Source organism: Lathyrus oleraceus, chromosome 5, assembly GCF_024323335.1.
Source record: "Lathyrus oleraceus cultivar Zhongwan6 chromosome 5, CAAS_Psat_ZW6_1.0, whole genome shotgun sequence".
NCBI classification, from domain to species: Eukaryota; Viridiplantae; Streptophyta; class Magnoliopsida; order Fabales; family Fabaceae; genus Lathyrus; species Lathyrus oleraceus.
Window position 1 is genome coordinate 77,617,016 of NC_066583.1, and position 26,483 is coordinate 77,643,498.

Here is a 26,483-nt window from a genome sequence, read left to right on the forward strand (position 1 = left end):
TACTATCAATTGGAGAGTGTCAATATCCGTGATTGGAATGATCTTGCTGAGGCCTTCTACAGGAAATACCAATACAATGCTGATTTAGCACCTACTCGCATGCAGCTACAAAGCATGTCAATGGGTGCTAAGGAGAATTTCAAGGAGTATGCCCAGAAATGGAGAGACCTGGCTGGCAGAGTTCAACCTCCTCTGACTGACAGGGAGCTAGTGGATATGTTTATGAGTACGCTGAATAGTCCTTTCTATAGTCACCTCAAGCTCATCATCTGGTTTCACTGAGCTGATAATGACTGGAGAGCGTGTGGAAAGTAGTATAAGAAGTGGTAAGATACAGGTGGGTGCCTCTTCATCAAGCACTGCAAAGAAGCCCCCTAGTGGAAAGAAGGAGTCTAATGCTGTGTATGGTCAACCTGGCCGTAACAGAAGTCACCAATCCGTAGGAGCAGTTCACATTTCTAATCCTACTCCTGCAACACCAGAGCTACCACAGAGCAATCAACAAAAGCCTAGAAGACAATTCACCAAGATCAACATGTCACTGGCCCAAGCCTTGCAACACATGTTGAAAGGGGAACTCATTACTTTGAAGGACCCTCCTCAGAATCCTAATACTTCCTCTCCTCGGTACAATCCTAATGCACGATGTGCCTATCATTCTAATTGTCCGGGACATGACACCAACAATTGCTGGGTGCTGAAAAATAAGATTCAAGATATGATTGAAGCTGGGGAGATTGAATTTGACCCTCCTGGGATTCCAAATGTGATTACTGCTCCCATGCCCAATCATGAGAAGACTGTTAATGTTGTTGATGAAGTTTCATATGTTTCCTCAGTAGCATGTGTGACTACTCCCTTATCTATTATCAAGAAGAAGCTGGTGCAGGCTGGATTCTTTCCAGGTTGCAACGAAGACTGTTTTTATTGTGCCTACAAACCTGATAGCTGCTGGAAGTTGAAAGATGGTATTCAACGCCTCATGGATAATTACACTATATTGTTTGAGAGAACTCCTTCTGTGGAAAGTATGTGTGAACACCTAACTCGAGGTAAGAAGTTTGAAGATGTGGATATGGTTGATAAAGTGCCAGTGAAGATTACCTCCAAAGGCCCTGTCAAGATCACTTCCAAGGGTCCTATCAAAATTACTGCTGAAGGCGTGGTGAAGACTGTTGCTGAAGTTAGAGTGCCTCCCATGATTATTACCACTCCCGGCCCTATTCCTTATACTTCTGATAAAGCTACCCTAGAATTACGGTTCTGATGTTTATATCCATGGTGTTAAGCAAGAACCTTTGACTGATACACCTGTTACTGATGATAACCTTGATGTTGATAATATTGCTGGATCTAGTAAGATCACCAGAAGTGGAAGAATTTTCTCTCCTCCAGCTACCTCAAAAAATACAGTTCCTCCAACTACTACCTCCACTTTTGAGCCAAGTACTGATGCTCGAGGCAAAGGTCCTGTGGTTGAACCTATGCAAGCTGAAGCACCGACTGCTGAAAATCTCTCTAAACAGATGGAAGAAGTGCTGAAGATCATTCGTAAGAGTGGTTATGATATTGTTGACCAGTTGGGGCATACTCCCTCCAAAATTTCCATGTTGTCTTTGTTGCTGTGTTCTGGGGCTCATGCTAAAGCCTTGATCAAATTCTTAAGGACTGCTCATGTACCAAATGAAATTTCTGTGGATCAATTTGAAAATTGTGTTGCACATCTGACTTATGATAATAGGTTAGGTTTTTCTGATGCTGACTTGACTCCTGCCAAAAGAAACCATAACAGAGCTTTACATATCTCCATTGAATGTAGGGGCACTACCTTGTCTCATGTGTTGATAGACAACGGCTCTTCATTGAATGTACTTCCCAAAGAGGTTCTGAACAAGCTCAGTCCTGAAGATGCTGTGTTAAGACCAAGTAATATAGTGGTGAGAGCCTTCGATGGTTCAAGAAGAGTGGTGCATGGAGAAATAGATCTCCCGATCAAAGTAGGCTCTCAGGTCTTCGATTCTACCTTCTATGTAATGGATATTCGTCCTGCGTACTCTTGTTTGCTTGGGCGCCCCTGGATCCACGGGGCAGGTGCTGTGACCTCCACTCTACATCAGAAGCTGAGATATCCAGTGAAGGGAAAGATCGTAACTGTTTATGGAGAGGAAGAATATATGGTCAGTCATGTGAATACATTTAAGTATGTTGAAGTGGAAGGTGAATATGTTGAGACTCCTTGCCAGACATTTGAAGTAGTTCCTTGGGTCGTTCCCGCTACTGAAGCTCCTCCTGTGGTTAAAAGAGTTCCTGTGGTTACCAGAGTACCTCCTACAATGGCTTCCCTCAAAGATGCTAGAGCTGTGGTTGAAGAAGGTGGTTGTACTATTTGGGGTCAGCTTCCCGACATTCCTTACAAGTCTGACAAGTTTGGTTTGGGTTTCACTGCAGAGTCCCAGAAGGCTGTTCGTCGTGCTCGTGCTGTTCGTATCACCAATCAAGGGAACATGAAAGATCAAATCAATGCTGTGGGTGACTATAATGAAGACTACAATCTGGATAACTGGATTTTTCCTACTGTGGGTGATGGGCTCAACAATTGGAAGACTGAAGACGTTATTCCTATCTCCTTTAGTCAGGAGTAAATACTATTACTGCGTTGTTCTTTTTAAGCCTTGTGCCTTACCCGGGGCACAATGGTATGCTTGTTTCGGGATGTCATTTCATTTGCATACTTCATTCAATAAAATCAATGGACGTTTCGTTTTCGTAAATATTGGGCTCTTTGTTTTTCTTTTATTTTATTTTCATCAGCTATGTGTTCTTACACACACACACATCACTAAAATGCAGATCCTCATCCACCCTGGATCCTGTTGATAACAGTTCTACTATTGCCAATTATAATTTTGAGAATCCGATCTATCAAGCTGAAGATGGAAAGGATGAAGATTGTGAAGTACCTGTAGAGCTTGCTAGGTTATTACAACGAGAAGAGAAAGCTATACAGCCACATGAAGAGCCAATCGAAGTTGTGAATCTGGGAACTGAAGAAAACAGGAAAGAGGTCAAGATAGGAGCTGAATTAGAAGATGGTGTCAAGAGCAGATTAATTCAAATGTTACGTGATTATGTGGAAATCTTTGCTTGGTCCTATGAAGATATGCCAGGGTTGGATACGGACATTGTGGTTCACCGTTTACCGGTAAAAGAAGATTGTCGTCCAAAGAAGCAGAAGGTTCGTCGCATGCGTCCTGAAATGTCAGAAAAGATTAAAGCAGAGGTAATGAAACAATTTGATGCAGGGTTCTTAGCTGTGACTTCTTATCCTCAATGGGTTGCAAATATGGTACCGGTACCTAAGAAAGATGGTAAAGTACGTATGTGTGTAGACTACAGGGATTTGAATAAGGCCAGCCCCAAAGATGACTTTCCACTGCCTCATATTGATGTTCTGGTAGACAACACTGCTCAGCATAAAGTATTCTCTTTCATGGATGGTTTCTCTGGTTACAATCAAATCAAGATGGCACCCGAAGATATGGAGAAGACTACATTTGTTACACAGTGGGGTACCTTTTGCTATAAAGTGATGCCATTTGGTTTGAAGAATGCCGGGGCAACATATCAGCGTGCTATGGTGGCTTTTTTCACGATATGATTCATCATGAGATAGAGGTATATGTGGATGATATGATAGCCAGGTCCCAGAATGAAGAGCAACACCTTGATCATCTGCATAAGTTGTTTGAAAGGTTGAAGAAATACAAATTGAGATTGAACCCAAACAAGTGTACTTTTGGAGTTAGGTCTGGTAAACTCCTGGGTTTCATTGTCAGTGGAAAAGGTATTGAAGTAGACCCTGCAAAAGTGAAAGCTATACAAGAGATGCCAGCTCCCCGTACTGAGAAGGAAGTTAGAGGTTTCTTGGGACGATTGAATTACATTGCAAGATTTATTTCCCAATTAACTGCTACCTGTGAACCAATCTTCAAGTTGTTAAAGAAAGATCAGGTAATGGAGTGGAATGATGAGTGCCAGACAGCCTTTGATGAAATCAAGAGATATCTCCTAGAACCTCCAATTTTGATGCCACCAGTTGATGGAAGACCCTTGATTATGTACTTAACAGTATTAGACAACTCAATGGGGTGTGTGTTGGGGCAACATGACGAGTCTGGTCGAAAAGAACAGGCAATATACTACCTTAGCAAAAAGTTTACCGACTGTGAAACAAGATACTCACTGCTCGAGAAAACTTGCTGCGCTTTGGCATGGGCTGCTGTAGCACCTCAAATTTGCACCTATCATTGTACATACATTCTCATATTAGGTCATAACATAATTTGGTCCACTGCATAGCATTGCATTGTCCCTTTGCCTCAAGTGCAAGATCATCAGTCAGATTAGGTCAAACTGGTCAGGAGGTCAGTCAATCAAGCAAGCAAGTACAATCTTCATTGAGCCAAGGCCCTAGGGTTGGTCCAACATGTTCACATGACCTAGGGATCCTTTGGAAGTGTTTTGGTCAAGGATTGGATGTTCAGAAGTCGTCAGTCAATGCACAGTTTACCAGAAACCCTAAAAAGTCAGCTTTGGTCAACTGGGTCTGATTTTATGGTTTTGATGGTTGGATTTGGTTTGAGAGAGCTCATTCATGTCCAAATAGGCCTCATGTATCATGTCAAAGACCATTATTGAAGAATTGGAAGCCAGACAAGAAATTTCCAAAAATAGAAACTTGACCTGTAATTGAAACTTGCCAAAAATGGAAACTTCTTGATCCCAAACTTACATCATGATACAAGCTTCAAATGAATTTTTTCCCAACATGAAAGTTGAAGATCTTGTTCTCCCATTTCCAAAAAGTCCAAGAACTCTCAATTCCCATGTATGGTTGGCAAGTTATGATCGAATCATTTTCAGAAATTTTTGAATTTCAAAAGGGCATATCTCTCAAACCATTTGGCCAAATTGGGTGGGGTTTTTTGCAACAAGTCACATTTGACCTCCTCTTTCCAAATATGTAACCATTATTCACCAAAACATCATAGATCAAAATGGCCTTTTTGCACTTACATGAATTATTTTCAAGAGAGGTGAAAAAGTGAATATTCAATTTAACCATTTCCAACCATTTTTGCCATTCAAATATATTCAGATATGTTGTTTTGGTTGTGTTAGAGGCGCAATTTCGTGGCTTTTGCCCTTGCACCTCACCATTCAAGCCAAAATGACCAATTAGCAAAACTTACCATTAAACAAAATTGTGTTTAACTTTCACTTAACCAACCTTAAACAGACATATATTAGCTCATTTTCTGTCAATCTAAAACCCTAGCAGCCACCCTAAACAAACAGAAATCCATTTCTCTCAAAATCTCCATTTCCTTCATTTTCAATTTTCGACCAAACACTCAAAGGAGCAAGGTTCTGGTTTGTTGCTTCATCATTCACCGTCCATTTTGAGCTGATTCCAACCATCATAAACCAACTGGAACCAAGGAGCAAGCTCTGTTTCTTCAAGCATTCATCCATGGCAGATTTTTGTTTGAGTCATCTCATGCCTTGCTGAGCTAGGGTCTTCAAGTATTCATCATTTGGAAGCTGGTGGAGCAACTGTTTCGAGCTAGAATCACCAAAACAACACTGTTTCATCTTTGTCTTCAAAAACAAGTAAGATTTCGAATCCATCTTTTCTCAAAATCATGCTATGCACTGTGTAGATTTCACTGCCCTGGTCACAATGAACTTTGAATCGTGTTGAATGATTGAGTATTTTAAGAGAAATCTGGTTTTTAAAAATTCATGTTCAAACTTGTTCTTGGTTATTGCTCGCGTGTTAGCTTGATTTAATGTAAATGAAGTCCAGATTATGCATGCTTGTTGTTTGCTGATTACATTGATGTATCCAATTTGATTTTCTGGGCATATTTTCTTGTTCACGATTTCTGGGTGAAGATGAGTTCACTGTAGCTTTTAAAACCCTAATTTCCCAGAATTTCTCACGTGCCTGCATGAACATGACACTGTTTCATCCATCAGCCAATCAGCTTATTTCATTTTCTTGCCCAAAACGCGGCGTTTGGATTAGTTGGTCTAGTAATTTCAAAATTGCCATTGACCGTGGCACATGTCCCATTAAAATCATGTTGTTTTTCATTATTATTTTCATTTTTGATCATCATTTTGCAAAATTCATAAGTTCATCATGCTTGATCCAAAATTAATGGGATGTTTTGCATTTGATTCATCATGATCTCTACTTATTTATCATATTTTTTCCAGAATTTTTTGATGGATGGTTTTTAATTGGTATTAGGGTTTGTGACATGTGACAATATTTTGTACCTTTTACCAAATCATTTGTGAAATAGTGATGCTTTATCCCATGACCTTGAAATTTTTTGTGCATAGACTAGACACATCCATGGTGATTTTGGTATAGAGTTCATGAATTTATCATCTCTGGTCATTGAGTTATGATTTTTTGAAGTAGGGTGTGACAATTTGTGTCACACCATTGATGTGCAACTTGATGATTTTCATAGCCATGCCTCTTGACTTCAAAATGGATTGAATTTTTGCATGACTGAGCTTGAGTATGTCTAGTTTACATGTGATTTTTTGTGGATTTGTTTATGGCATTTTCCAATTGTTTGAGATTTTTGTCCCCTGTTTGGTCTTATGTTGACTTTTTGTGACACTTGTTCCCATTTCATTTGTGAAATTCTCATATTTTATTAGATGGTCATGAAATTTTACATGTGATTAGTAGACATCTTAAGCTTTGCCATGGTTTTGATCCCATTCATTTCTCATATGCTATCACTGATTTATGATTTTTTGAAGTTGATGCATGTTTGGTTGACTTCTTTGAGCATGCTTAAAATTGCCTTACCTTTCTGATTTTCATTGACCACCTTCCCATGACCCAATTGAGCTGAAATTTGACATGATTACCATGCTATGGATCATGTTTGATCATGATTTATTTGATGTTTTTTGGAATTGTTTATGATTGGTTTTGAGTTGAGTCTTGCTGTTGACTTCTATGAGCTTCCATATGCCATGCTTTGACTTCTTTTGCTTATAAAATGATGATGATGATTGATATGAATGTGAAACCAATTGAGCTTGTTTCTTGATTGTTTGAACATGATTTTGGACACTTGCCATTTGCTGTTTTAACTTTCTCATCCCCTTTTGGCCCTAGGCTTGCCCTAGTGGTCCTGTTGCTCACATTTGAGTTCATTTTTTCAGGTTAACCAACAAATACCCAGTGAGACCAATTCAAATTGATTGAGTTTGCTTTGTTTATCATGACTAATCCATTTGTTTTGTAGGTTGCTTGGCTCACATGCCTTGAGCTTTGTGCATTGCACACTTATCTGCTTGTGTTGACTGTTAACTTTTGTTTCATTCTGATTTAACTTTGACTTGTATACTAACTGTGCTTGACTGATTTCAGGTACTTTAGTTGCTTTTAGTTCCTTGTGAACTTTGCTTTGCTTTGCTTAAGAGCAATTTGCATTGAGGTATAACTTCTTTACTTCATGTAGTCTGGAAGACCTGGCCTGTTACTTGGCCAGGCAACTGTCTGAAGTCCTCCTTAAGAGGCAATGTTTGTGACTGTTTACATTTGTCCTTGTATAGAGTCAAAGACCTCCTAAGTGAAGAGGCAATTGGCAGAATCCAAGGGATATGCAACCTATCCCCTGCTATTCTGTGTGTCATCTGCTTTGCTCACACCACTGTGTTGATGCATTGCAGATACAAACCCAAGATCTTGTACAATTGTACAGTTGAGTCAGTTTCAAATGTGTAGAAGGGTTCCCACCTTCTGAACCCACACATTCTTGTCTTAAGCTCTCCCAGGCCAGGGATAAGAGCTGTGAAGTCTTATCTTCTCTCACCTTTCATCAGCTTCACCTTAGCCCCTCAATGGCAAGGTTAAGAGCTAACACTACCCAGTTCCAGTGGTTTGTTTGTTGAGGTTGATATGACCCCTCGACTAAAACCTAGCCTTGATGTTTGAGCCCCTTGTTGGTGTGTTTATTTCGTGCTGTATGTGCTTGTGTGGTGTGATTGTATCCCCTAGGTTTGCTAGACTCCGCGTAGTCTCGTTTGCATGTCAATTAAGGTAGCACGGTTCCTTCGTATAGGACTTCCTTTCTTGCTTGAGCTTTCCTAAAACACAAACAAACATTATCCCCTCTTAAGGATACGTTAACTCCTTCTACTACAGGTGAGTAAGTCTCCAAAGGTCGAGCATCAGGTAGATTGTGCAGTGACGTTGTCCACTTAAAAAACACGAACCAACGGGAATAGTTTAGCCGAACTACGGCAACTCTGATTCTCATGTCCAGATGAGATACGTAGGCACGAGATGCGATGTCTTGTCGAGTTTGACTAACAACTAACACTAATTCTTTTCTCTCGCCCTCGTTACGATTGAGACCTCCCCTTTCTCTTGCCCTAGTTGCAATCGAGACCCTTCTTCTTCCTGTGCGAGTTAGGTTAGGTGTGGCTTGTTTCCTGTGCAAGTCATGATTAGGATAGGCTTGCTTCCTGTGCAAGTTAGCTAGAAACCTTAACTTAGGGACGACTTTGCATGACAACATCTAGGCTCGAGTCGTAGTCTCCCTAGTGTTGTGTCTCCCTCTGTTATCTGGTTAGGCTAGTCCTTTTTCCCTGCGTAGGGGAACTACGTCGCCCTGATCCTCATACCAGATGAGGTACGTAGGCAGGAGATAAGCTGATCTCTCCGGGCGCCTTTTTTCTTTTTATGTGTGTTGTTTGACCGTTGCTAGGCTCGAGTGCCTGACTCCTTAGCAATTTGTTGTCTGTTTGTTTGAGTGTGTGCTTGACAGTTATAGGCTCGAGTCCCCGACTCCCTATTAACTTGTTGTGTTGTTGTGTGCTTGGAAGCTGATGTAAGACCATCGAGTGGCATTCGGATTCCAGTGTGGGTGTGTTTTGGTTCGGATGCTGATGTAAGTCCAGTGATTGGCATTCGGGCTCCACGTTTGCCTTTGTCTGTTTGTTTGTGTGCGTGTCAGCCGAACTACGGCAACTCTGATTCTCATATCCAGATGAGATACGTAGGCACGAGATGCGATGTCTTGTCGAGTTTGACTAACAACTAACACTAATTCTCTTCTCTCGCCCTTGTTGCGATTGAGACCTCCCCTTTCTCTTGCCCTAGTTGCAATCGAGACCCTTCTTCTTCCTGTGCGAGTTAGGTTAGGTGTGGCTTGCTTCCTGTGCAAGTCATGTTTAGGATAGGCTTGCTTCCTGTGCAAGTTAGCTAGAAACCTTAACTTAGGGACGATTTTGCATGACAACATCTAGGCTCGAGTCGCAGTCTCCCTAGTGTTGTGTCTCCCTCTGTTATCTGGTTAGGCTAGTCCTTTTTCCCTGCGTAGGGGAACTACGTCGCCCTGATCCTCATACCAGATGAGGTACGTAGGCAGGAGATGAGCTGATCTCTCCGGGCGCCTTTTTTTCTTTTTCCGCCCTTTTTCTTTTTCAACCTTTTGTGTCTTAACCATCCTTGCGTGTGTTTTGGTTCGGATGCTGATGTAAGTCCAGTGATTGGCATTCGGGCTCCACGTTTGCCTTTTTGTGTGTGTTTTGGTTTGGATGCTGATGTAAGTCCAGTGATTGGCATTCAGGCTCCACGTTTGCCTTTGCCTGTGTTTGTTTGTGGGCGTGTTAGCCGAGCTACGAATGCTCTGATTCTCCTTCGTCCAAGGAGATACGTATGCATAGGATGCGATATCCTAGCGAGCATGTGTCGTTTCCCCAGTCCGAACTACTTCGACTCTGATGTCTATGCCTGATAGACTAAGTAGGCCCAGGATGCGATATCCTGCCGAGTCAGTCTTGTCTGTTTTCTTGTGTCTCTTTCAGCCAGTGTGTGTGTGTGTGTGAACAGTGTTTTAGCAACCATTTTCCTTCCTTTTGTGCGTGGATCCCGTCAAGTACGACGGATGCGTAGGGGTGCTAATACCTTCCCTTCGCATAACCGACTCCCGAATCCGTTCTCTTTGGTCGCGAGACCATGTCTTTTCCAGGTTTACTCTGAGCGTTTCCTTTCCCTCTTTTGGGATAAATAACGCACGGTGGCGGCTCTGTTGTTCTTGTTTCCCGCCGGTTTTTCGCGTAATGCGACAACTGGCGACTCTGCTGGGGATACATAGAGAAGTTGACCTCTTGCTGGTCCATCTTCCCTAAGCGAGTCTCTCCTAGCGCTCTCTAGGATAGGGTTTTGGTTGCTGTTTGCTGTTTGATTTATTGCATTCATTTATTCATTGTTTGCATTTATTGTTTGCATATCTGTTTGCATGCATCATACTGTCATCATGTTGGATTCTGTACAGTTTGGTTCCTCCGATTTGGGGTGGATGTTCTGAGTGAAGCCCACTACCCAGGCTTGAGTGTACACATAGGTGTTAGAGTGGATAGTCATGAGGCTTGCGTGGCATGTTGCTACGATAAGTCGTTCATGAGACTCACATTCCAGGCGAGGTTTCTGTTGGATATATTTTGTCCTATGGGTGTTCCATAACGACAGATATTCCTTTAGAAATCGTCGACTCTGGTGACCATTTCCCGAGAACTCAGTCGAGGCCTCTCCTCTGAGACGCGTTTATGTTAGCTCTGGTGGGCGCATTCTCGCTGCTCAATCCGAGGACCCCGAGACTGGGAACTTGCTTTAGGATGTCCTGTTGAGGGGAGTCAGCAGAGGTCTTTTATCCCGTAATAATGCCAAACCTTCAGTGGTAAACGTATTATTCTCGACTGAAGGGCTGAAACTGACAAACTTCTGTTCTTAGAACCTACCAGTGAAGGGCGGGCTAAATTCAGGAAACCTTAACCTCCAACCAACCCGGTTTTCTGGAGCAGAGTTTTGGTCTTGTATTATATTCCTCAGTGGGTTTTTCTTCAGACAGTGCAACCCGACAGATGTTCAAGCGGATACAGCAGTCCTGGTTTCCATGTCATTACATTGCATCACATTATTTTGCATTCATATCATTTAACACATGTTTATCCATTTCTAGGGGGTTTACATCTTCTTCTTGATTCCGGTCGGGGTTTTCTGGTTCTCCTGAGATGGATATTGGCAGGAAGAGACACGTCGCTTACAAGTTTCCAGTGGTTTGTTTGGAGCCTATTCAACAACTAATGAAGTCAATGGATCACGATTCTCTAAAAGGATTCCGGAAGGATTACGGTTTGATTCTAAGTTTCGTCACGGTTCTATCCAAAGATCAACATGATGCTCTCTTTACACTGTTGCAGTTCTATGACCCTTTATTGAGGTGTTTCACATTCCCGGATTATATTTTGGTCCCTACTTTGGAGGAGATTGCCAGTTTTCTCAGAGTTCCTATCAAGTCACAGTTGTTGTTCTATAGTTCTGAGTTTCTGCCCGATCTCAGCATGGTTGCTTCGGCCACATATTTGGGGAAATCAGTCTTGAAGGCTAATATATGTCAGAAGGGAGGAGTCAGTGGTTTTCATTTGAGTTTCTTGCTGGGAGAAGTAAAGAGGAGATTTGAAGATGGTGACCAGAGGGGTTTCAATGCTGTGTTGGCTCTTTGTGTGTATGGGATTGTCTTGTTCCCTAATGTTGCCAAATTTGTGGACATGGACGCAATACGCCTCTTCGTGTTGGGAAATCCAGTGCCGACCTTGCTAGGAGATTTCTTTCATTCAGTGCACCACAGGAATGAGAATAGAAAAGGAGGATTGTTGAATTGTTGTGCGCCTTTGTTTTATAAGTGGTTCAGTTCTCACCTACCCAAATCAGGAGCGTTCATTGATGCCGAGGACTCGTTGAGTTGGTCGAAGAGATTGATGGGGTTGAGGGCTGAAGATATTTCTTGGTGGTCTGACAGGAGTTTGCTTCGGGCAGATATTATTCACAGTTGTGGGAATTTCCCAAATGTACCGTTGGTAGGAAGAAGAGGAGGAATCAACTATAATCCTTCTCTAGCAGTTAGACAGTTTGGATATGCTTTAAGAACTCCGCCTTTGGAAAAGGACGTGGAAGAATCACTGTTTTTCCATTCTTCGCCTGATTTGACTGTATCCCGTAAGGCAGCTGAGGCCTGGCTCAAGGTGATCAAGAGAGGAAGAGTTGTGCTTGGAAAAGGAGATTGTAGGACTTATCCTCTGTATGAAGATTGGCTTCAAGGAAGAGTTGAAGAGTTTGGTCTGCCATTTCCTATAGAAGAACCTTTGTATCCACCGACTCCTGCGCAGTCAACAGTAGTGAGCCGAGAGGAGTATGACAAATTGAAGAAAGCCATGGAGGAGCTTCAAATTGAAAACTCGGAGTTAAGTGTGAAATTGCAAGACTATATGCATCAATTCCATGAGGCAGAATATCAGAAGGGGGAAGCCGTCAGATTGCAAGAGGAAGCAGAAGGAAAATTAGCTGTGGAGGTGGACTTCTTCAGGAAGACAGACAAAGCCTTGGGATCATCCAGTTCTGAGTTGAGGCGAGTCAAGCAACAATTAATGGATGCTCATGGTAAATTGGCAGGTTGGCAAGAGCAATGGGATGCATTTTCAACTTCTCGGAAGGCAAAGGAGGAGGAGATGGTGACCGAACTGACTGGTCAGATGGAGAAATTGAAGACTTTGCTGAAGGAGAAGAACAATGAGCTTCTGTGCGCCCGTTCTACCAATGGTTACATTACCGATCAACTCAATGAGGTTCGAGGACAAATTGAAGAACTTAAGGTGTTGGCAGGTTTGAAGAAATCCAGACTCGAAGAGGTATTCGGAGAAGATGATGGGAATTACTACAGAGAGCACATCAACGAGTTGGATGGAGTTATTCACCAAAGGAATCTGCTTATCCGGCGTTTGATAGAATTCCCAGATCATCCTGACACGATAGCATTGCTGGCTGAAGTGAGGAGCAGTCCTCATGGTTTGTACACGGGAGGCTGAGTCCTGATTATTGCTCCTCTTTTTTTACTTATTGCTTTGTTGTTGTGTAGTGATGATCCACAGGCTTGTTGTGGAGGTCCTCTTTTGATGTACTATTGGCTAAGACCATTCTCTTTGAATTTATCTGTATGAAGACCTTCTCTCTATTGCATCTTGATCTCCGAAGTTTATCTATGGCTCGATTTTCTCGTGAGACTGGAATCAAGGGGCAGGATAGCCGATTCAGGAATTCACCGGTACGGTACCCGCAGAAATCAGCAAAGAGCAATGGAGAATCTACAAGCAGAGCTCGCAGAGATGAGGGCGAACATGGCCCGGTTCATGACACTGATGCAAGAGATTCTGACAGTTGTCATCCCCGGTGGGATCTATCACAATTGGGTCACTGTGGGTTTTCCTACAGTTGTTCATAAGTCAGAGTAACAATCACTTTGTTTAAAAACCCTTCTCCCATGCCAAAAGGAGAAGTGATGACATTGTTGGCAACATTTTGTGCAATGATATTTTCATTCAAATAATTCATGTTAAAACATTTGTTTTTCCAATTGTTTTCCCTTTTCGCTTTTTGCATGAAATTTGTGATCACAAAAAAACCTTAAAAACAAGAATAAAAGCAATTTTCATCTGCATAACGATTGTCTTGTTTGATTTTCAAAGTGCTTTTTATACTCAAAATCTTTATGCAGGTTGTTTCTCAAACCCATTGAACATAATGATCGGACGTCATCTCCCAATTTTGAATTCCCTGTATTTGAAGCGGAAGAAGATGATGTTGAAGGGATTCCTGATGAGATTTCTCGACTTCTTGAGCAAGAAAAGAAGATCACTCAGCTGCATCTCGAGAATCAGCAGAACAGCCAACTGGGGCATCAAAAAAAAAAAAAAGTAAAAAAAAAAAGAAAAAGAAAGAGAGGGTGCAAAATCAAAAGAAACCCAAATCAAAAGAAAGAAAAAAGAAAGAAAGAAACAAAAGAAAAATAGCACCCTCAAAGTCCTAAGTTGACTGATGCTGAATCCAATCGAAAGGAAGAGATCAACTGCCATGTGTCATGGTCAGTTACATCAGCAGAGAGTGAAGAAAGCATTCGACAAGAAGGTCAAGCCTCGTGTGTTCCGAGAAGGTGACCTTGTGCTCAAGAAGGTCTTGTCTTTCGTGCTCGATTCCAAGGGCAAGTGAACCCCTAAGTTATGAATGTCCATATGTTGTCAAGAGAGCCTTTTCAGGCAATGTTTTGACACTTACAACAATGGATGGAGAAGTTCACTCGTCCTGTGAATTCCGATGCAGTCAAGAAATACTTCGCCTAAAACAAAAAAAAAACAGAATAGCTCGCTAAGTCGAACACCCCAAAGGGCGATTTAGGCAAAAAAGGAGCGTCTCGGTGGATTGAAAACCCGAAAGGGCGATCCAGGCAAAAGTTAGAGACATTGAAAAAAGGAATTTGCATCCCGCTAGATTGATCACCTCACACTGGGGCAATCTAGGCAAAAATTAGGGATTTGGCAAGTAACTGCATCTTGACAAGACTGTGCTCTATATCCGTCATCCGTCAGGGATTCTCGATTCGTCGTCGACTGAAGCTCCGAATACATCGAAAATTCGGAATGGTAGAGGAAAGGTCATTATGTTCAATGTAGCCCTCTCCAATATATATCACCGATTTCAAACTTGTACAGATCTATGGAGTCCTGCCCTTTGCAGACTACCATTCCATCACATCAATTTGAGCTTTTATCCAATTATTTGCATTCTTATTTGTTTCAACTCAACAAATGTTTTGCATGTTTTTAATTGATAAGGTATCATTGGTTTCAAAATAAACAAATTTTTCAAAAAAAATTGTTCTTAAACAAAGTGAACGTTCACAATGGTGGAAGGATACTTAGGAGATCCGCAGTGCTCTCCCGAGGGTGGTATGATTACCAACAGGTAAGACAATTGTTCGTATCTCGAGCATGACTGTATCTTTTTCCTGCAGAACATTTTCATGGTTTCTCCTCAGCGAGGTTGCTCAGTGCAGTGTTGGTTGAAGTTGTTCACATTCATGTTCCCGGCAGTACAACATTCTTCCTCCAAGTCCCTGTTAGCCCTATTGTGGGGCATTTCCAGTATAAGTTTGTTCGAGCCCTACCGTGGGGCATTCCCAGCAAGGTTGTTATTGAAATACTTTTGTGGGGTAGTTCCTCAAGCAGAGTGTTTACTGAAGACGTTAGCGTTCGTCTCTCCAGCAGAGCAGTCTTCTCCTCTCCCCGCAGGATGGTGTTGTTCCCTGATATCCCAGTCTCCAGTGGATTTTCTTGGCTCTCTGGTGTTTTTGGCCTTCCCTATGGAAGAAGAGTAGCACCGGGTGGTTGATTCCTGGGCCTGTGTGTTTACATGTCTGTTTGTCAGCATTCATCATGCATAATGCATACATGCATAATCATAGCATTCAGATACTCATGATGCAGCTGTTGCCGTGTACCTGTTGATGGTTGTCTCCTACTATTTGTTGATACAGATCTCTCCAGTAGATCCTCCCTAGCAGATATGGGTGTGTCTGATCTCTCCATGTAGAGCCAACCCCTTAAGCAGAAAGTGTCTATCCTTTCCTGCCATTTCCCCACTGAGATACATCCTCGTGGATGACGGTTGTTTCCGTTCCCTCCCAACACACATTGGGATGGGTTTTCCCTATTGAGTTCTTTCCTCATTAGGATGAGTCTTGTTTCAGTCTGCCTTTTTGGATCGATCCTAAACTGGCTCCCCGTCGACTGTTTCTTGTGCTTCCCTGGGGCATAAATGAATAGTTGCTCACTAACCGGCACTCATTCATCTTATCCTCAGCGGAATTTGTGGGCCTCTACCTACAAACCGGTAGTTGTAAGTCCTATCATCGTGGTTTTCTACCTACAAGCTGGTAGTTGTAAAATCCCACTTTCACCCCCTAGCAGAGGTAACCTTTGTGGTTCATTCTGTTTGTTGGCCTCTACCTACAAACCGGTAGCTGTAAGTCCTATCTTTGTGGTTTTCTACCTACTAGCTGGTAGTTGTAAAATCCCACTTTCCTTTCCTAGCAGAGTTAACCCTTTGTGCTCATCCTATTGATGACTGGTTACTTTTCTGTGGTTTTCTACCTACAAACCGGTAGATGTAATCCCCTCTTTGCGGTATTGATATTCTTTTCCCCTTTGGATACTTGCCTTGATCAAGCAGTATTGTCCCCATTGGGTCTTCCCCTGCCTTTGGGTATTTGCTCCGAGTTAGCAACTTTATCCCTTTTTGATTGGTCATCTTTTGCATACCTAGTCCTGGTACCCTGATGCCTTTCTTTTCGGTCGTTTATCCATTTAACAACCTCCAACCTGGTTATGGATAATCTTCCATGCGAGGGTATTATCTACGTTTTGACGGCTATAGATAGTATATCTCATGCGCTCTTGGGTCGAAGTCGTCCTCTCCAGCAGAGTAAGATTCGTATTCCTTGTGGAATCGAATGTTCATCCTTTAACAAGTTTGCTTTCGCTCTCTTTAGGATGTTTTCGGTCGTTTATCCATTTAACAACCTACAACCCGGTTATGGATAATCTTCCATGCGAGTGTATTATCTACGTTTTGACGGCTATAGATAATATGTCTCATGAATTTTCCGGTATTCAGACCGAAGAAGTTTCCGACGATCAGGTCGATGTACTTATGGCACTCAGGCCAATTTTCCGGTATTCAGACCGAAGAAGTTTCCGACGATCAGGTCGATGTACTTATGGCATTCAGGCCAATTTTCCGGTATTCAGACCGAAGTGGCGTTCAGGCCAATTTCCGATTTTCAGATCGAAGAAGTATTCCTCCTCTCCGTTGGTGTCGATAAACGTCGAGTTTTTCCCAATCATTCGTTGATGATTTGGTTGTGTTCACTCTCCCCAGTAGAGTTTCCTCCTCTCCGTTGGTGTCGATAAACGTTGAGTTTTTCCCGGTCATCCGTTGATGATTTGGTTGTGTTCACTCTCCCCAGTAGAGTTTCCTCCTCTCCGTTGGTGTCGATAAACGTCGAGTTTTTCCTAGTCATCCGATGATGTCTAGTTGTACCCCTCTCCATGCAGAGTTACCTCTCCGTTGGTTTCGATAAACGTCGAGTTTTTCCCGGTCATCCGTTGATGATTTGGTTGTGTCCTTCTTCCCTAGTGAAGTATTACTCCTCTCCGTTGGTGTCGATAAACGTCGAGTTTTTCCTATGCGTCCGTTGGCGTATAGTTGATATCTTTCCCCGCAGAGTCGTCCCCAGTTTATTCTCCTTCTCCGTTGGTGTCGATAAACGTTGAGTCTCCCTTTCGTCCTATGACGTCTGGTTGAGTTTTCTCCTTCTCCGTTGGTGTCGATAAACGTTGAGTCTCCCTTTCGTCCTATGACGTCTGGCTGAGTTTTCTCCTTCTCCGTTGGTGTCGATAAACGTTGAGTCTCCCTTTCGTCCTATGACGTCTGGTTGAGTTTTCTCCTTCTCCGTTGGTGTCGATAAACGTTGAGTCTCCCTTTCGTCCTATGACGTCTGGCTGAGTTTTCTCCTTCTCCGTTGGTGTCGATAAACGTTGAGTCTCCCTTTCGTCATATGACGTCTGGTTGAGTTTTCTCCTTCTCCGTTGGTGTCGATAAACGTTGAGTCTCCCTTTCGTCCTATGACGTCTGGCTGAGTTTTCTCCTCTCCGTTGGTGTCGATAAACGTCGAGTTTTTCCTATTCGTCCTATGACGTCTAGTTGTACCTGTCCCCATGTGGATTTACCTCTCCGTTGGTCTTGGTAAACGTTGAGTTTTTCCCATTACGTCCGCTGACGTATGGTTGTATATCTCTTTCCATTCATCCGGTGATGATTGGTTACCTCTCCATTGGTTTTGGTAAACGTGGAGTTTTTCCCATTACGTCCGCTGACGTATGGTTGTATGTCTCTTTCCATTCATCCGATGATGATTGGTTACCTCTCCGTTGGTTTTGGTAAACGTTGAGTTTTTCCCATTACGTCCGCTGACGTATGGTTGTATATCTCTTTCCATTCATCCGATGATGATTGGTTACCTCTCCGTTGGTTTTGGTAAACGTTGAGTTTTTCCCATTACGTCCGTTGACGTATGGTTGTATCTCTTCCAGTCATTCATTAATGTCTGGTTACCTCTCCGTTGGTCTTGGTAAACGTTGAGTTTTTCCCATTTCGTCCGTTGACGTATGGTTGTATCTCTTCCAGTCATTCATTAATGTCTGGTTACCTCTCCGTTGGTCTTGGTAAACGTTGAGTTTTTCCTAGTTGTCCGTCGGCATCTAGTTGTGATTTTTATTCCCATTCATCATCGTTGTGATGTCTGGATGTGGCCGTATCCTTTGAAAAAAAAAAAAAATACCCAGTAATAAGTATCAGATCCCAGTGGACGTTTCCATTATTGGATCCCTGCATTGTGCAAATTCTACGGTTCTTAGTATTCAATCCCTGTTTACCCTGAAAGTCTGACAGCCGTCGCTATCATCCGTTCGGGTTCCCAGCTGATTGAATAGGGGCAGCTGTAGCACCTCAAATTTGCACCTATCATTGTACATACATTCTCATATTAGGTCATAACATAATTTGGTCCACTGCATAGCATTGCATTGTCCCTTTGCCTCAAGTGCAAGATCATCAGTCAGATTAGGTCAAACTGGTCAAGAGGTCAGTCAATCAAGCAAGCAAGTACAATCTCCATTGAGCCAAGGCCCTAGGGTTGGTCCAACATGTTCACATGACCTAGGGATCCTTTGGAAGTGTTTTGGTCAAGGATTGGATGTTCAGAAGTCGTCAGTCAATGCACAGTTTACCAAAAACCCTAAAAAGTCAGCTTTGGTCAACTGGGTCTGATTTTATGGTTTTGATGGTTGGATTTGGTTTGAGAGAGCTCATTCATGTCCAAATAGGCCTCATGTATCATGTCAAAGACCATTATTGAAGAATTGGAAGCCAGACAAGAAATTTCCAAAAATAGAAACTTGACCTGTAATTGAAACTTGCCAAAAATGGAAACTTCTTGATCCCAAACTTACATCATGATACAAGCTTCAAATGAATTTTTTCCCAACATGAAAGTTGAAGATCTTGTTCTCCCATTTCCAAAAAGTCCAAGAACTCTCAATTCCCATGTATGGTTGGCAAGTTATGATCGAATCATTTTCAGAAATTTTTGAATTTCAAAAGGGCATATCTCTCAAACCATTTGGCCAAATTGGGTGGGGTTTTTTGCAACAAGTCACATTTGACCTCCTCTTTCCAAATATGTAACCATTATTCACCAAAACATCATAGATCAAAATGGCCTTTTTGCACTTACATGAATTATTTTCAAGAGAGGTGAAAAAGTGAATATTCAATTTAACCATTTCCAACCATTTTTGCCATTCAAATATGTTCAGATATGTTGTTTTGGTTGTGTTAGAGGCCCAATTTCGTGGCTTTTGCCCTTGCACCTCACCATTCAAGCCAAAATGACCAATTAGCAAAACTTACCATTAAACAAAATTGTGTTTAGCTTTCACTTAACCAACCTTAAACAGACATATATTAGCTCATTTTCTGTCAATCTAAAACCCTAGCAGCCACCCTAAACAAACAGAAATCCATTTCTCTCAAAATCTCCATTTCCTTCATTTTCAATTTTCGACCAAACACTCAAAGGAGCAAGGTTCTGGTTTGTTGCTTCATCATTCACCGTCCATTTTGAGCTGATTCCAACCATCATAAACCAACTGGAACCAAGGAGCAAGCTCTGTTTCTTCAAGCATTCATCCATGGCAGATTTTTGTTTGAGTCATCTCATGCCTTGCTGAGCTAGGGTCTTCAAGTATTCATCATTTGGAAGCTGGTGGAGCAACTGTTTCGAGCTAGAATCACCAAAACAGCACTGTTTCATCTTTGTCTTCAAAAACAAGTAAGATTTCGAATCCATCTTTTCTCAAAATCATGCTATGCACTGTGTAGATTTCACTGCCCTGGTCACAATGAACTTTGAATCGTGTTGAATGATTGAGTATTTTAAGAGAAATCTGGTTTTTAAAAATTCATGTTCAAACTTGTTCTTGGTTATTGCTCGCGTGTTAGCTTGATTTAATGTAAATGAAGTCCAGATTATGCATGCTTGTTGTTTGCTGATTACATTGATGTATCCAATTTGATTTTCTGGGCATATTTTCTTGTTCACGATTTCTGGGTGAAGATGAGTTCACTGTAGCTTTTAAAACCCTAATTTCCCAGAATTTCTCACGTGCCTGCATGAACATGACACTGTTTCATCCATCAGCCAATCAGCTTATTTCATTTTCTTGCCCAAAACGCGGCGTTTGGATTAGTTGGTCTAGTAATTTCAAAATTGCCATTGACCGTGGCACATGTCCCATTAAAATCATGTTATTTTTCATTATTATTTTCATTTTTGATCATCATTTTGCAAAATTCATAAGTTCATCATGCTTGATCCAAAATTAATGGGATGTTTTGCATTTGATTCATCATGATCTCTACTTATTTATCATATTTTTTCCAGAATTTTTTGATGGATGGTTTTTAATTGGTATTAGGGTTTGTGACATGTGACAATATTTTGTACCTTTTACCAAATCATTTGTGAAATAGTGATGCTTTATCCCATGACCTTGAAATTTTTTGTGCATAGACTAGACACATCCATGGTGATTTTGGTATAGAGTTCATGAATTTATCATCTCTGGTCATTGAGTTATGATTTTTTGAAGTAGGGTGTGACAATTTATGTCACACCATTGATGTGCAACTTGATGATTTTCATAGCCATGCCTCTTGACTTCAAAATGGATTGAATTTTTGCATGACTGAGCTTGAGTATGTCTAGTTTACATGTGATTTTTTGTGGATTTGTTTATGGCATTTTCCAATTGTTTGAGATTTTTGTCCTCTGTTTGGTCTTATGTTGACTTTTTGTGACACTTGTTCCCATTTCATTTGTGAAATTCTCATATTTTATTAGATGGTCATGAAATTTTACATGTGATTAGTAGACATCTTAAGCTTTGCCATGGTTTTGATCCCATTCATTTCTCATATGCTATCACTGATTTATGATTTTTTGAAGTTGATGCATGTTTGGTTGACTTCTTTGAGCATGCTTAAAATTGCCTTACCTTTCTGATTTTCATTGACCACCTTCCCATGACCCAATTGAGCTGAAATTTGACATGCTTACCATGCTATGGATTATGTTTGATCATGATTTATTTGATGTTTTTTGGAATTGTTTATGATTGGTTTTGAGTTGAGTCTTGTTGTTGACTTCTATGAGCTTCCATATGCCATGCTTTGACTTCTTTTGCTTATAAAATGATGATGATGATTGATATGAATGTGAAACCAATTGAGCTTGTTTCTTGATTGTTTGAACATGATTTTGGACACTTGCCATTTGCTGTTTTAACTTTCTCATCCCCTTTTGGCCCTAGGCTTGCCCTAGTGGTCCTGTTGCTCACATTTGAGTTCATTTTTTCAGGTTAACCAACAAATACCCAGTGAGACCAATTCAAATTGATTGAGTTTGCTTTGTTTATCATGACTAATCCATTTGTTTTGTAGGTTGCTTGGCTCACATGCCTTGAGCTTTGTGCATTGCACACTTATCTGCTTGTGTTGACTGTTAACTTTTGTTTCATTCTGATTTAACTTTGACTTGTATACTAACTGTGCTTGACTGATTTCAGGTACTTTAGTTGCTTTTAGTTCCTTGTGAACTTTGCTTTGCTTTGCTTAAGAGCAATTTGCATTGAGGTATAACTTCTTTACTTCATGTAGTCTGGAAGACCTGGCCTGTTACTTGGCCAGGCAACTGTCTGAAGTCCTCCTTAAGAGGCAATGTTTGTGACTGTTTACATTTGTCCTTGTATAGAGTCAAAGACCTCCTAAGTGAAGAGGCAATTGGCAGAATCCAAGGGATATGCAACCTATCCCCTGCTATTCTGTGTGTCATCTGCTTTGCTCACACCACTGTGTTGATGCATTGCAGATACAAACCCAAGATCTTGTACAATTGTACAGTTGAGTCAGTTTCAAATGTGTAGAAGGGTTCCCACCTTCTGAACCCACACATTCTTGTCTTAAGCTCTCCCAGGCCAGGGATAAGAGCTGTGAAGTCTTATCTTCACTCACCTTTCATCAGCTTCACCTTAGCCCCTCAATGGCAAGGTTAAGAGCTAACACTACCCAGTTCCAGTGGTTTGTTTGTTGAGGTTGATATGACCCCTCGACTAAAACCTAGCCTTGATGTTTGAGCCCCTTGTTGGTGTGTTTATTTCGTGCTGTATGTGCTTGTGTGGTGTGATTGTATCCCCTAGGTTTGCTAGACTCCGCGTAGTCTCGTTTGCATGTCAATTAAGGTAGCACGGTTCCTTCGTATAGGACTTCCTTTCTTGCTTGAGCTTTCCTAAAACACAAACAAACATTATCCCCTCTTAAGGATACGTTAACTCCTTCTACTACAGGTGAGTAAGTCTCCAAAGGTCGAGCATCAGGTAGATTGTGCAGTGACGTTGTCCACTTAAAAAACACGAACCAACGGGAATAGTTTAGCCGAACTACGGCAACTCTGATTCTCATGTCCAGATGAGATACGTAGGCACGAGATGCGATGTCTTGTCGAATTTGACTAACAACTAACACTAATTCTTTTCTCTCGCCCTCGTTACGATTGAGACCTCCCCTTTCTCTTGCCCTAGTTGCAATCGAGACCCTTCTTCTTCCTGTGCGAGTTAGGTTAGGTGTGGCTTGTTTCCTGTGCAAGTCATGATTAGGATAGGCTTGCTTCCTGTGCAAGTTAGCTAGAAACCTTAACTTAGGGACGACTTTGCATGACAACATCTAGGCTCGAGTCGTAGTCTCCCTAGTGTTGTGTCTCCCTCTGTTATCTGGTTAGGCTAGTCCTTTTTCCCTGCGTAGGGGAACTACGTCGCCCTGATCCTCATACCAGATGAGGTACGTAGGCAGGAGATGAGCTGATCTCTCCGGGCGCCTTTTTTCTTTTTGTGTGTGTTGTTTGACCGTTGCTAGGCTCGAGTGCCTGACTCCTTAGCAATTTGTTGTCTGTTTGTTTGAGTGTGTGCTTGACAGTTATAGGCTCGAGTCCCCGACTCCCTATTAACTTGTTGTGTTGTTGTGTGCTTGGAAGCTGATGTAAGACCATCGAGTGGCATTCGGATTCCAGTGTGGGTGTGTTTTGGTTCGGATGCTGATGTAAGTCCAGTGATTGGCATTCGGGCTCCACGTTTGCCTTTGTCTGTTTATTTGTGTGCGTGTCAGCCGAACTACGGCAACTCTGATTCTCATATCCAGATGAGATACGTAGGCACGAGATGCGATGTCTTGTCGAGTTTGACTAACAACTAACACTAATTCTCTTCTCTCGCCCTCACTGCGATTGAGACCTCCCCTTTCTCTTGCCCTAGTTGCAATCGAGACCCTTCTTCTTCCTGTGCGAGTTAGTTTAGGTGTGGCTTGCTTCCTGTGCAAGTCATGTTTAGGATAGGCTTGCTTCCTGTGCAAGTTAGCTAGAAACCTTAACTTAGGGACGATTTTGCATGACAACATCTAGGCTCGAGTCGCAGTCTCCCTAGTGTTGTGTCTCCCTCTGTTATCTGGTTAGGCTAGTCCTTTTTCCCTGCGTAGGGGAACTACGTCGCCCTGATCCTCATACCAGATGAGGTACGTAGGCAGGAGATGAGCTGATCTCTCCGGGCGCCTTTTTTTCTTTTTCCGCCCTTTTTCTTTTTCAACCCTTTGTGTCTTAACCATCCTTGCGTGTGTTTTGGTTCGGATGCTGATGTAAGTCCAGTGATTGGCATTCGGGCTCCACGTTTGCCTTTTTGTGTGTGTTTTGGTTTGGATGCTGATGTAAGTCCAGTGATTGGCATTCAGGCTCCACGTTTGCCTTTGCCTGTGTTTGTTTGTGGGCGTGTTAGCCGAGCTACGAATGCTCTGATTCTCCTTCGTCCAAGGAGATACGTATGCATAGGATGCGATATCCTAGCGAGCATGTGTGGTTTCCCCAGTCCGAACTACTTCGACTCTGATGTCTATGCCTGATAGACTAAGTAGGCCCAGGATGCGATATCCTGCCGAGTCAGTCTTGTCTGTTTTCTTGTGTCTCTTTCAGCCAGTGTGTGTGTGTGTGTGTGAACAGTGTTTTAGCAACCATTTTCCTTCCTTTTGTGCGTGGATCCCGTCAAGTACGACGGTTGCATAGGGGTGCTAATACCTTCCCTTCGCATAACCGACTCCCGAATCCGTTCTCTTTGGTCGCGAGACCATGTCTTTTCCAGGTTTACTCTGAGCGTTTCCTTTCCCTCTTTTGGGATAAATAACGCACGGTGGCGGCTCTGTTGTTCTTGTTTCCCGCCGGTTTTTCGCGTAATGCGACAGCTGCTCGCCGACTAAGACAGTATATGTTGACTCATACTACCTTATTGATTTCGAAGATGGATCCAATCAAGTACATATTCGAGAAACCTGCTCTCTCCGGACGAATAGCGAGATGGCAAATGATCTTAACAGAATATGATATACAGTACACTACTCAGAAGGCCATTAAAGGAAGTGTTGTAGCTGATCATTTGGCTCATCAGGCAGTGGATGATTATCAGTCAATGAATTTTGAATTCCCCGATGAAGACATTATGATTATTACCAAAGAACCTGGACAATATGACGGACCTGAACAAGGATCCCGATGGACTATGGTTTTTGATGGAGCTTCTAATGCACTTGGTAATGGTGTTGGTGTTGTGATCATTTCCCCTGAAGGTTGTCATACCCCGATTACTGCAAGACCTTGTTTCTATTGTACCAATAACATGGCTGAGTATGAGGCATGTATCCTGGGCATCAAAGCTGCCATTGATATGAAAATTCAGTTCCTGGACGTATATGGAGATTCAGCCCTGGTAGTGAGTCAGATTAAAGGAGATTGGGATACCAAGTATGAAAATCTTATTCCCTACAGAGAGCATGTGTTGTCTTTGATCCCACATTTTGAAGAGATTACCTTTGGACACATTCCACGAGGAGAGAATCAGTTGGCAGATGCATTAGCCACCATGGCATCTATGTTTGAGATTAGCTGGGATGCTGAAGCTCCCAAGATTACTATTGATAGATTTGAGAAGCCTGCATACTGCAATGAGATTGATACTGAAGGAGGAGAGGAAAAGCCTTGGTTCTATGAAGTAAAAAGATATCTTGAAACTCAGGAGTTCCCTGAAGGGGCATCTGTCAAAGATAAGAAGTTTTTGAGGAGGTTTTCTGCTAAGTTCTTCTTGAGTAATGGAGTTTTGTACAAACGCAATCATGATTCAACTTTGCTTCGTTGTGTGGATAAGAAGGAAGCAACAGAGATTATGGAAGACATGCATGATGGGATTTTTGGCACTCATTCTAGTGGTCATACTATGGCAAAGAAGATATTGAGAGCAGGATACTATTGGTCTACCATGGAAGCTGACTGCTATCAACATTCCAGGACATGTCACAAGTGTCAAATCTATGCTGATAAAGTGCATATACCTCCGGCTCCATTAAATATGTTGACTTCTCCTTGGCCTTTTGCCATGTGGGGCATTGATATGATTGGTGAGATCAAGCCTACTGCTTCTAATGGGCATCGTTTCATCCTAGTTGCTATTGATTACTTTACAAAGTGGGTAGAGGCAGCCTCATTCGCATTTGTTACCAAGAATGTTGTGGCTAGATTCATTAAGAATAATCTCATATGTAGGTATGGCATCCCTGAAAGGATTATCACAGACAATGGCTCTAATCTGAACAATACCATGATTACTGATCTCTGCATGCAGTTCAAGATTAAGCATCACAACTCTTCTCCGTATCGTCCGAAGATGAATGGGGCAGTAGAAGCTGCTAATAAGAACATTAAGAAGATTCTACAGAAGATGACCGTTACTTACAAGGATTGGCACGAGATGTTACCATTTGCTCTTCATGGTTATCGTACTACAATACGTACTTCAACAGGGGCAACCCCATTCTCCTTAGTCTATGGTATGAAAGCAGTTCTGCCCATTGAAGTTCAGATCCCTTCCTTAAGAATCATGAAGGATGCAGGCTTGGATGAAGATGAGTGGATTCAGACTCGACTCGACCAGATAAATTTGATTGATGAGAAGAGGTTGGCAGCTGTTTGTCATGGTCAGATGTACCAGAAACGGATGATCAAAGCTTTCAATAAGAAGGTTAAGCCAAAGGTATATCAGGCTGGTGACTTGGTAATCAAGTGTATCATACTACCACAGGGTGATCCTAGGGGCAAGTGGACTCCTACATATGAAGGACCATTTGTGGTCAAAAGAGTATTCTCAGGAGGTGCCATGATGCTTACTACTATGGATGGTGAAGACTTTCCACAGACTGTAAACGCAGACATAGTTAAAAAATACTACGCATAAAAAGAGACCCGCTAGGTTGACTGGCCTAGGCAAAAATAAGGGCATCCCGGCAA

General features: G+C 42.1%; 1 protein-coding gene across 1 annotated transcript; it reads left to right on the plus strand.

Moving 5' to 3' along the window:
- The first annotated feature begins 24,822 nt into the window (after positions 1 to 24,822).
- On the plus strand, positions 24,823 to 25,757 carry LOC127078833 (uncharacterized). The gene is made up of 2 exons (XM_051019256.1): positions 24,823 to 25,521; positions 25,743 to 25,757. The coding sequence occupies exons 1-2, from the start codon at positions 24,823 to 24,825 to the stop codon at positions 25,755 to 25,757; spliced, it is 714 nt and encodes a 237-aa protein (XP_050875213.1).
- The last annotated feature ends 726 nt before the right edge of the window (positions 25,758 to 26,483 follow it).